The 12,710-nt window shown below is 43.9% G+C and overlaps 1 protein-coding gene across 4 annotated transcripts in view; it reads right to left on the reverse strand.

Annotated features, from left to right (window-relative positions):
- MGMT (O-6-methylguanine-DNA methyltransferase) overlaps nucleotides 1-12,710 on the reverse strand; it is a 148,928-nt gene that overhangs the window by 127,385 nt on the left and 8,833 nt on the right. For 3 of the 4 annotated variants that reach the window (XM_071563540.1, XM_071563539.1, XM_071563538.1), the window contains exons 2-3: nucleotides 10,073-10,116; nucleotides 387-526 (exon numbers count right to left, since the gene is read on the reverse strand). In XM_071563540.1, coding sequence (XP_071419641.1) covers nucleotides 387-526; nucleotides 10,073-10,096 — 164 coding nt within the window. In that variant the 5' untranslated portion in view covers nucleotides 10,097-10,116. The remainder of the gene's footprint in view (nucleotides 1-386; nucleotides 527-10,072; nucleotides 10,117-12,710) is intronic. The other variant, XM_071563541.1, reaches the window with a different exon arrangement.

Genomic DNA, 12,710 nt, shown 5'->3' on the forward strand with positions numbered 1-12,710 from the left:
ACAATCATTCAGTCTGGGTTCCACCTGTTAGAACACAGATATATAATATAGAAATAGATGCAGTGACAGTTTTTGACTCAGTGACAAAATTACATGAGTCAAAAATTGAGGGGGGAGCAGGATGTCCTCTCAAAACCTACCTTAAAAATACTTAAAATTTAGAACATTTCTTTGCTAACATTTTTGATGCAGCAGGAAAGTTATTCCATTTTGGAGCCACAATTCCTTAAAGGCACTGGAGGCTCCTCGTGCCTCTCACAGGAGCCAGTACCGAGTCCCAGAATGACTGGGAAAAACAAGTGTGCAGAGCTGGGTCTCGGATCCTCTGGGCAATCTCCCTCCTCTACCAAGCCCATAAACACAGGATCAATAGGACATGAACTCACCCAGCTGGCAGCACACTCATTTTGGGGAGTTTGATTTCGTGTAAGCCTCTTTCACACCCAGAGATCTCGATCTTCCCCACGGGGCTGAGCAGAACCACGTGGCTCTCCTTGCATGGAGGTTCCAAAGGTTTGGAATTCACCTGTTCAAGAAAAGAGAATCCTCTTTAACTGCACAGACTTTCACCAAGGAGTACAGATCTCAAGATGCTAAACAGTTTTCAAAAGTAATTTTAAAAAAAGCAAGAAACAGAGAATATCAAGTTTCCTCAACTGTGCTTTTACTTTCAGAACTCCAACTTAAAGTCATCCATCCTAAGAAGTCACAGCCTAAATCAAAGTCTCAAAAAACATGTTAACTTCATAAAAATCTGGAACAGCAGCAGTTTCATGGCTGGTTTATCAGCTAAAATCTGATGTGTTCTGACACTTATTTAAAACAGGATTATTGTGACAACAAAGTACATTGGGTGGTTTAGAGCAGCAGCATTATGCAAATAGCAGCTGGAACACAAATAGAGTATGTCTGCTGCAAAAATATATGAAAAAATCAATCATTCCTTAACAGAAGAAACATTTTTTTCTTCCTATTGTTACCAGGCTGGTTTATGATTACTGATAGGATGTAGCTGGAAACAGCTGCCAAGTATTTCTCAAATTGGACAAGACCAACAATAACACACTTGTCAAATTTGTCTTGGCTGAAAAAATCCACCCCAGTCTGACTCAGTAAATGTTTGAGTTGTGTTTACAGTGTGGTTTGTGCAATCACAGCAGGAGAACAGGACAGGACACCACAAGGATGCCCAGAGCAGTCACCCAGACACTGAACCCAGTCTGGACCCAGGACCACGTGAGACTGGACAAACATGGACCACCAGGGCACTGTAGGGCAGCTTAACCAGCAAACACAGAGCAACAGGCTCAAGGAATGGTCGAGGTTGGGAGGGACCTTCAAGGCCACCTATTTCCACACCTCCCACCAGCCCAGGCTGCTCCAAGCCCTGTCCAACCTGGCCTGGGACACTCCCAGGGATGGAGCAGCCACAGCTTCTCTGGGCACCTGTGCCAGGGCCTGCCCACCCTCACAGGGGGGAATTTATTCCCAATATCCCCTCTGGCAGTGGGAAGCCATTCCCCCTGTCCTGTCCCTCCAGGCCCAGGTGCAGGACCTTGCACTTGGCCTGTTGAACCTCATGAAGTTCCCAGAGAAGCTGTGGCTGCCCCATCCCTGGGAGTGTCTCAGGCCAGGCTGGACAGGGCTTGGAGCAGCCTGGGCTGGTGGGAGGTGTCCCTGCCCATGGCTGGGGTGGCACTGGGTGGGCTTTAAGGTCTCTTCCCACCCAAACCATTCTGGGATTCCAGGAATGAGAGACTCAGGGTGCAGCAGGAGACAGGACAGTCTGTGCAGGATGACTTACAGCTGCCCACTGCTCACAGCTGGACAGCAATTAGTTGTTTTCAAAATATGAGAATAATTTAAGATCCCATTATTAAGTGCTGTGGAATGAAGTCCCATCTGTGAGCAATACAATCAGCGTGGGGAGAGCAGAAAGAACTGAAAGGAGACAGCTTTGCCTACCAGGGCAAGAGTAACCTTAAACCTCTGGATTTTGGGAAGCTCTCTTGCAATTCCTCAGTTAAAGACATGCAGTGACCAGGACAAATTTCCTCAGTCTGAAGAAGTCCTGCTTCAGGAACTGCAAGTTCCTCTTGGCTTATTTAGTTTGACTGCAATCCAAAGAAGCTTTTTTGCTAAATAACCAAATGTTTGGTGGAGGTGCAAAGAAACTCTCCTTCCCAACCAACTTTTCCCTTCTCGAGGACATGGGTGAACTTTTTGGAGCAGCCCCTCATTGCAGAAGTCAGTAAACAAGCAGTCCAATTTACATATGTGGAAAACCAGTGTACATCCTTCATGTTTATTGGTGTGACAGCCCTGAACTGGATGCACTGACCCTCACACCATGTGCTCCATGAACGTGACAACTCTGGGATGAGAGGAAAGCTTTTCCATCAGAACAAGCAAAGGACACAGAGAGCAACAGAAAACCATAAATAACACCCTGAGTCCTCACCAAGTTGAACTAAGCTTTATAGATGAAACCTTGAGTGACTACAACTCATATTTTCAGTCTTGTTTATCATACTCATTGGGCAGCAATATTTAAAGGTTTATTTTTATAGAGGAATGAAGCTGCATGACATATGTATTTACATCCATGTGCAACTGGGTTGGGAGCCTCCAGGATGAAGGTCACTGTACAATTCACTCCTCTGTGCAGATACTCTTTTTCACTACTTAAGTTGGGTTTTAGAAAAAGGTCCTTGACAGAAAAGGTTGTCAAGGCTTAGAACAGGCTGTCCAGGAGAGTGGTGCAGACCCCACCCCTGGAAGTGTTCAGAAAATACATGGATGTGGCACTGGAGGACATGGAGAGTGGTGAACATGGTGGTGGTGCTGGTTGATGGGTGGACTTGATGATCTTAAGGGTCTTTCCAACCATGAATGGTTCTATTTATGAGTGAGTCACCTGAAGCTACTGAGATAAGACCAAGGTACCAAAACACTCCTGCAGGCAGGGCTGGTTTAAAACAGAGTGAAATTTTACTCGGGATTTAAAATCCAACAGTTTTCAGCTGCAAATAAACAACCTTTAAACTTGACCAGCTGAAAGTACCAAATGCTCAGACATCATTTACTGTAGATTGGTGGATGGAGATCTGTCCTTGCCCACATCCTTCCAACACAGCCACAGCTTGCTCAACACCATCTCCCACTGCTAAGGAAATGCAGCTTAAAGCAAACTCCCAGTAATTCCAAATAAACTGCTTTATGCCTTTTTTCACCAGCTTATGTAAATGAATGTTGTTGATACCCATCCCTGGAAGTGTCCCAGGCCAGGCTGGTCAGGGCTTGGAGCAACCTGGGTCTGTGGAATATGTCCCTGCCCATGGCAGGGGTGAGAGTGGATGGACTTTAAGGTCCCTTCCAACCCAAACCAGTCTGTGATCTGTGAACAATCTGAACAATTTTGACCAGGTACTGCATGAACTCCACTACACTTTCACTCTTCCTATTCCACAGTAATACCTACAAATCTGTGTCAAAACTGCCCATAATTTCAACATTCATTAGATATGAAAAAAACAGGACTATTAGAGAGGAAATATCTCCTGCCATGCTCTGGAGTCTTCTGACAGAAACAAAAGTGTAGGTGCAGTGTATGCAGATCAACCTCACTGCTGCTAAACACAGACAGAAACTGCTGAACACAACACTGGAGGACTGCCCTTAGCCCACAGAATTAAGTCCTTTTTGTCATTAATAACCAACAAATCTCAAAAGGTTGTCACAGTGGAAGATTTATCAGTAAGAACAGGAGCATGATTTCTGAGTTAATGCTCCATAAGGAGGAGCCCCATTTTCCAGGCATGCTCCACACCTTTGGAACAGCCTGTGCCTCGTGGCACCTGCTCCTCTGAAAGGGCCCTAAATACACAGCAACCCCCCCAAACACCCCCAGGAAAGGCAGATGTGCTGCTCAAACTGCCTTCCTTGGGTCCAGATGCCAAGGAGGCAAAACAGCAGCAAGTTTGGTCTCCTAAACAAGTGCTGTTACAGGAAAGAAACATCAGTCCTGAACTCTTTAAGTGTCTCTCATGTGAACAGCAACGTGTTCTCCAACCTGCTCATTATTGATTCAAGTTTGGAATTAAAATCCAAGGAAAGCCTGAAACATCAGATTTAAATTTAAGCAGAAATATTCCCAGATTTGGGCCATTTCCTACTTTGTTTCAGTCATCCTTCCAGATGGATTGGCTTTACATCCTTCTCAACAAAATCCTTATCAAATCACATCAGTTGTATTTGTCAAGGTAAAGCACAACCAGGGACCATCATAAAACACTGTTTAAAATATGTCTCAGTCAGAAAAAGCTTCTCCCACCCCAGCTGGGGCTGCTGAGGGGTGACCCACGAGGCACATGCCAGTGGGCCACCCATCCAAGGTTATCATGGAATTAGAGTTCTCTCTCCATCTCCTTAATAGTTTAAAACTTCCTGTATTTGTTTTACTGGTTTCTGCCTGTTTATGTAAAAGGAAACAATCCATTGTACGTTAAGAATATGGGAAAAGATATTAATAGTAAAGGTAATGTATTTGTGCACATATATAGCAGGGTGGAGGGTAATTTTCCAACCTTAGGCAGCCAATCTTGGAGGAAAATCTTAAGTGTTTCAAGGCAGAGAAAGATTTAAGGACTGGGAATAAAACACAGGATCCATACAATCAGAACAACCTAAAACCCACTTCTGCTAATATCTTTTTAAATCATCAATATGTTACTGTTTCAGGAGAACAAAGAATTTATGTACTACAAATAATTTCACTGCAGGGAGGAAAGAAGGGAAGATGTTTCATACCCAAAAATAGTTTCATATACAGGAATATTAGTTATTCTTTGCTATACTGGAATAAAAGCTACAGAGAATAAGAAACATTTAACTCTTGTCTTTCTGCTTATCTTGAAATGTTTGCAGCAGGTTCTTGTGAACTAGAGAACCACCCACTTGGCCATAACCTCTACCCCTCCATATCCCCCCAAAACTGTCTGTAGCCTCTGTGTTTCTTCTTCCTACAGTATCCAAACCCAACTTTGAGCCTCCCAGAACACAGCACTGGAGATCCAGATCCATATCTTTCTGTCCTGGCTCCAAGAGCAATAAACACCTCCCAGCTGAAGAGCAGGATCCAAGTCCAGGAGAGGCTTTTCAAGAAAAGCTGCCCTGAAATCCTGCAATAGTCCACTGACATCTCACTGCTCCTCCAAGCAAATCTTACTCTGGGTGAGCTAAACCTGTAACTTCAGAGGGTATGACAACAAAAATTCCTTATTTCCTTGCTCAGGGAAGTTTGGAAAGGAAATGTCAGACAGACTGGAAGCAAATCCAGGGCGAGTTTGGGGTGATACAATTTCTTTACCTTTCGAGGAACTAATCCCTCAAAAAATGTGAGGGTACAGAATTAAGCTGCATATTTTGAACATATACAAATACACACTCAAAATCAGCCCCCCTCTTCCCTTATCCAAAGGCCCACTTCATACAAGCTCCCAAAAAACCAGAGGGATATGTGCTCACATGGAGCAACATTTGCTTTCTACGGCATTTAAAAAGTACTCGACGAGAGCAAACACATAATTCTTTATTAAACAATCAAAGACAACAAAAGCAAGTTTCTGTTGTCCCATCGCATTATCCCACTAATCCTCTCTGGATGGCAACCAAAAGGCCCCCAAAGGCCAGGCTGGGAAGTGCCTTTCCAAGCACTGGGCGCCTCTGGCTCTTTGGCTGCGCCTTTAGTCGGTTGTGTTGGCAGAGAGAAGCACTGACAAACTCCCTGGGCACTCACAGGGCTCTCTCAGGCTGCTTGATTGCCCTTAAAGGGCATTTTAATTGTACTAAACCCCTTTCTCCTGCCCTGGAAGAGGCAGGTAGGGCACAGTCTGCACTCCAGGCTGCACTCAACAAGTGCCTCTGCACCTACTGCCCAAGCCAAGCTTTGATGTGAGGTGGTGTCAGCACATACTCAAACACAGACCCCAGTGGGCTGTTTAAACAGGAATTCTGATGCATTATTTCCTCCAATACTACTCCAAAACCAAGTAAACACATCCTGCATCTTTCCCCAGCCATTACTTACACAGGAAATTTAAATGTGATGGAAATGCAGCAGCCACGTGGCAGTTAAAGCACACACAGACTGCAACTCACTTTCTATCAATAGCATCAGGCACAGATGAACATTTTATGATCTTCAAGGTGTTTTCCAAGCCAAACAACTCTGATTCTATTTGCACATAGAACACATGAAAAATGCCATTAGAAAGCGTGTTAATTAGTTGCAAAAATTAGTGATCATGGAGGGACACTGAGTTATTTAGAGTTCAATGTTTTAACATTCAGTCAGATGGAATAAAGCACTAATTTTTTATTATATATCTCTCCATAATAAGGATATTATATATATATTATATACTATATTCCATAATATTATATTATATATATCCATAATATTACATATATTATTCCATGATAAGGAATTTGCTGCCAAAAATAAACAAAAATAGTAAAGAATCAGAGATGAAGACTCTTGTCTTAAAGAATTATGAGATCCACAAAAATTAATATATAGTTGTTACTGGTTTGAGTTTTACCAAGTCCTTTCTCACTCAGGATATCCTACTATTTTATGAAGCCTCATGCAAAGGAAAAGCCTTGGAGCAGTTATCTGGATTTTCCAGATGTGTTCATCATTTCAAAAACTGAATCAAAGGTATTAGTTATAGATAGTTATATATTCCCCCTGTGGTGGGCACTGGAGAGGTCCCACCTCGAGGGCTGTGCCCAGTTCTGGCCCCTCATGGCAAGAAGGACATGGAGGGGCTGGGGCATGTCCAGGGCAGGGAATGGAGCTGGGAAGGGGCTGGAGCAGCAGGAGGGGCTGAGGGAGCTGGGGGGGCTCAGCTGGAGAAAAGGAGGCTCAGGGGGCACCTTCTGGCTCTGCAATCCCTGCCAGGAGGGGGAGCTGGGACAGGGGGTCGGGCTGTGCCCCAGGGCACAGGGACAGGAGAGGAAGGTTCAGGTTGGACATCAAGAGGAATTTCTGCCTGGAAAGGTTGGTCAGACGTTGGAAGGGGCTGCCCAGGGAGGGTTGGAGTGCCCACCTTGGGGGTGTCCAAGGCAGGACTGGCCGTGGCACTCAGTGCCAAGGTGGGCATTGGGCACAGGGTGGGCTCCATGGGCTGGGAGGGCATTTCCAGCCTCAGTGATTCCATGATTTGAAGATCTACTGCTTAAAACCCATCAAGGTGCTGCTGTAAAAGCCTGGATGAGCCTTTTCCTAAGAGGTTATGCTTTGGAGGCACCAAGAACCACCAAAAGACCTGTCCAAAGCTGCCCCTGATGGGCAGCAGAGGCACAGCCAGAGGGAGCACACAACTCCTCCAGGGTCCAGCTGGGCATGGAAATACGTGGCAACTGCTCTAAAACAAGGAAAACAGATGAAATTTTAATCAAATGAGCCTCATATCAGGTTCAGGGGAACTGAAAACTGGCTAAAAGTAAAAAAATCTAGCAGAAGAATGACTTTAATATTGGGTAACATTTCAAGTTTTTATCACCTAAATCCACAAAATTCCTGATCTGCTCCTGCTTGTCTTCTCTGCAGAGCTGGAGTCAGGACCAGCTAAATAAAAGATAATGCAACTAGGCATAACACAATAAAAGATATTACCTTCCCAATGCATTATTGCTGCCAATTATAAGAATCACTTCAACTTAATTTCAAAGGCACAATCACCCTCAACTGTAACAGTCGCTTTTTTAAATTTCAAACAGTATTACATTAAGGCAATAACTCACCTTCCAGCTATAATATCAGTCTCCCTTATTGCAAAAATACATTTCATAAATACTTCTCATCGACAAGTCAAGCTAATTCAGGTTAATTTTATTGTATTTTGGTGCTATCTCACATTTGTGTGCAATTACCTTTATCATTTTATTGCCGTGCCAGAAAGTAATCAGAACAATTATTTGAAAAAGGAGGGGTATAAATTTCTAAATCACACTTGCTGGCATTTTTGATAAAACAGCAGCTTTATCTCAGGAAGTGGCAGGGACATGGGATAAATCATGCATCAGTCAAGTGTAGCTGACCCCCAAGTGCATTGCACAATATCAGGAGTGCTTCAAAAGAAACTTTCCTATATAATCCATCATCCTTTATAATACCAAAATAGCTCTACCTGAAGAGTAGGAGCTGGAGAATAATAACAAAATAAATCTAAGCAATATGAACAAAACCATTAATAGCCCTCCTTAAGCTGAAGGAGAGTCAAGAATCTGAGTTGTGTTTGAGGAAAGAATTTCACTGAAATTTTTGAGGGGAGTAGAGCAGATGAAGCAGCAAAATGTCTATTAAGCATTCACTGAAAATACAAAATAGAGGGGAAAATGCACCCAAGAGATGTAAAACAGACTTCTTAAAAAATACCAGGCAATAGTCTTGCCACACACACATCTGATTTTTCCTTTGGTTATCAATCTCTGCTTGATTCAGGGTGTTTCAGTATTAACAGAGAGCAAAGCATCCCAGGCAGTAGAGGAATCTAAGTTTCAATTCAATAAATACAAAAAATCCAGAGGAACAGGTGACATTTAGAATCTTCTAATGAACCAGAGGAATGGCCACATTGTCACAAGAACACCAAATCCCCAGAATTCCCAAGCATGGAGATATCCCTGTGTAGGGTCACACAGAGCTCAGCCACATTTCACCCAAACCCAACAGACATCCCAGGTCACTGCAACAGAACCAGGGATGGACTGGGAGACAGAGTGACTATGGAAACTCCCACATTTCCTGGGAATTCTGCCTGCTTTCCCAAGCAGTTTTTCAGCACCTGCTGAGCACATTCCAGGGTGGCAATTGATTTCTGTAAATCCTTTGTCACCAACGTGGGGCTGGGCTCGAGGTCACACTGTAAGCACACACTGAAAACATCACTAAAATCACAGATTACTTAAATATTAATGTGCATCCAGAGGGGGGGGAAGTCCCTGCAGAGTTTGAGTGTTTCACCTTAAACTTTCTGTCTTCCCACATATCAAAAGGGGAAAACTCCCCCAACAGCTAAAGCTGCACCTCCCAACTCCATGTGAGGGTGGGAGAAAGGAAAAGGGTAGATAATAAATTATTAGTTTGCCAGCCACACCACAGCTTGCTTGGAATGACAGGGAAGCAGAGATTCTTCCTCCCAAATATTTCTCCTTTATTCCAGGTACCTGCTAAAAGCTGTTTGCAAATATAAGATACATAAATATAACTAACCAGATGATTTTTCAAGAGAAAAACAGGGAATCAAGAATTTGTTCCCCTTCTTCAATCATTCCATTTTATAAAATAAAAGCTATTCCCTTTTGTGGAAAAGAGGTAAACACAGAATATGCCAAAATACTCCTTTTCTAAGCCACATGACATTATGTAAAGCAGATTAAAACCACAAGAGATGCCAATATTAAGACATTTAAGCAGTGTTAGAAGTTGCCAACAGGAATAGTTAGAAATGCAGGTGTGATTGTACTAGAAATGTTTTCCTAGAGGAGCATCACTAATGTTATAAAAATAGATAACTCACAGGGAAAAAAAATGTATTCATGTCTTCAAAGTTCATTTCAATTAGTTCAGGGAGATGGTTACAGACTAAGAATGTGTTGATGCTTTTCTTCCAGGAAGGTAAATTGTCTGAATATCTGGATAAACATCCATGTTTTCTGATTTTGGTATGAAGTTACTGACCTGCACCCCCCCTCACTGAAGCACCAAGCCTCCAAATTAAGCCTGTTTTCCAGGGAGGTGTTTATTAGGGAATGGGAAGAGCAGCTTTGTGCTGTTTTTCTGCTCTGTGGCAGCTGGATCCGTGCTGGGAAAGGTTCATACTGCCTGTCCCCAACCATGACAGAGCTGCAGAGATTTACAATGCAGCATCAATCTTGTCAGCTGGGCTCTTCATCCTGACTGCTGGGCACTGGGGAGAGAACAAACTGGGAGGGAACTCTCCAGCAATGCTGCCCTTGCAGTGGGCACCCAAATGCAGAGGCATTTATTGCACTGCCAACTCACCCTGGGAACGAGCCTTGACGCCATCGCAGAGGAAACGTCTCCACCTGCAAGGAAAAAAAAGAATGCCCAGATTATTTAATTTGAATTCCACATCTGTATTATCATGTCTCTCATAACCACCTCTAAGTTTTGAAAGTTTCAATATATGTAACAACCAAAGGGAGTTTGATTTTTAACAAGTGAGGCCACACCTTGAGTGTTGTGTTCAGTTCTGGGCCCCTCAGTTCAGGGAAGGGATTGAGGGGCTGGAGCGGGGCCAGAGAAGAGCAACGAGGCTGGAGAAGGGACTGGATGTGGCTCTGAGTGTCCTCTGAAACACCTCCAGGGACAGAGAATCCAACATGTCTTGATTCAACCTCACTGTGATCACCAGCCCAGGGCACTCTGTGCCCCACTCTGTGCCCTGGGCTGGTGATCACAGTGGGGTTGGATCAAGAGTTGGACTTGATGATCTCAGAGGTCTCTTCCAACCCAACTGAGAGGAGCAACGAGGCTGGAGAAGGGACTGGATGTGGCTCTGAGTGTCCTCTGAAACACCTCCAGGGACAGAGAATCCAACATGTCTTGATCCAATCCCACTGTGATCACCAGCCCAGGGCACAGAGTGCCCTGGGCTGGTGATCACAGTGAGGTTGGATCAAGAGTTGGACTCAGAGAGAGATCTCAGAGGTCTCTTCCAACCCAAGTGAGAAGAGCAACGAGGCTGGAGAAGGGAGTGGAGCACAAGTGCTGTGGGGAGAGGCTGAGGGAGCTGGGGGTGTTCAGCCTGGAGAAGAGGAGGCTCAGAGGTGACCTCAGCACTGTCTGGAACTGCCTGAAGGGAAGTTCTGGCCAGGTGGGGGTTGGTCTCTTCTCCCAGGCACTCAGCAATAGGACAAGGGGGCACGATGGGCTCAAGCTCTGCCAGGGGAAATTGAAGTTGGAGAGCAGAAAAAACTTCTTTGCAGAGAGAGTGCTCAGGGATTGGAATGGGCTGCCCAGAGAGGGGGTGGATTCCCCATCCCTGGAGGGTTTTCAGCTGAGCTTGGCCGTGGCACTGAGTGCCATGATCTGGTAAAGGGACTGGAGTTGGACCAAGGGTTGGACTTGATGATCTCAGAGGTCTTTCCAACCCAATCCATTCTATGATTCTAAGTAACAAGGAATTTTAATGTTGATGAGGTCATCAAGCAAGAAAACCAACAGATGGCACATTGCAGAGTTATTTCACAACAAGCACTGCACAACTCTGATATTTGGAGTAAGAATGCCTTAAAAAATAAAAGTACTAATTCAATAATTTCTTATAGGCAGTCATGCACTTCTGAGTGACTTAGTAAAATAACCAGCCTTTGGTAATTTAGGAAATACCCCATTTTAAGGCATGAAAGCAAGTGATTTCATTATATTGTGGGTTTACATGTACAGATTTGAAACCACTAAGTACCTAAGAAATGTTAACTTCAATTATTATAATTCTAGTCTTAAACAGCACCATTATTTATATGATATCATTTAAAAATAAAAAATAATAACATGAAAAATACAAGTGGTTCCTCTCTGAAATTCAGGATAATTACTATTTCCTTGGCATTTAACTCCCTCCCTCTAGTGTTTTTTCAGTGCCACTTAACTAAGATCAATTTATCTTTGAAAGCTGTGGTACAAACACTGTAGTCTTAAAAATCAGGGAGATTTTGTGCCAAAGCTCAGCTCCAGAATCCTGACTCCCAGCCAGGGTCAATGGGAACTGCTCCACTTAAGTCAGGGAACTCTCTCCTCCACAGGAGAGGAGAACTGTATCCACTTCAGGAATGATAAATCTCTTAAAAGAGAAATTATAGGAACATCTGAGGCTCCCCAAGACTCTCCAACACAACAAGCCTTGAAGTCCAAGGCAGTGACAGAACCTGCAGCCACTTCCCAACTACTTACAAGCAAATAGCAACATTCACCCTTAATATGAAATCTCTGTTATTTAAAGTGTTAAAATTAAGACTGATAATTAGTATTTTAGCTATCCTACAAATAATACCTCAAGGCAGGCATTGCAAAGAGCACTCACTGCATTTTTAAATGGAATCTAATAGCAGTACTTAAAATACCTCTGATAGAGCTAAAAATAAATCAGCAATTTATTTCTATTGTCAGCTCAGAGCTTTGACTTTCAAAGTAAGGAGGAACACTCAGTTTTTTCACATTTTTCTCAAAGGCAAAGCTCATTTTTGCCTCAAAAAGCAGGTTGATTTTGAAGTTTGTTTCAAACCCATCCCAAAGAGCAAGAAGAGCAGTGTGTAAAGGACACTGAGTTTAACCAACATGACACAAACACTCCCAGGAGTTTCCATCTGCCAAGGATGCCAAGGGGCAGAGAAGCTGGTGGGATGGCAGGGATGGCAAGCCAGGAACAGGCCTCCAACCCACCCAGCAAAACAAGGACACCCTTCACACTTCCCCAGTGCCACAGCCTCAAAAATAGAGTACAGGCTGAGGAGAGTCTGGAACAGACAAGTGTTCATCACCCATATCTGCCCTGGGCTGAGCTCCACCTCCAGTCCAACCCAGCTTTCCACTGGTGCCAATAACTTGGGCAAAGCCAGTGATGCCCAGGCCATGGTTGTTGGAGACTTCTGGCAGCCAGACAGGGGAAAACCATACA

This window comes from Pithys albifrons, chromosome 9 (assembly GCF_047495875.1).
Source record: "Pithys albifrons albifrons isolate INPA30051 chromosome 9, PitAlb_v1, whole genome shotgun sequence".
NCBI lineage: Eukaryota > Metazoa > Chordata > Aves > Passeriformes > Thamnophilidae > Pithys > Pithys albifrons.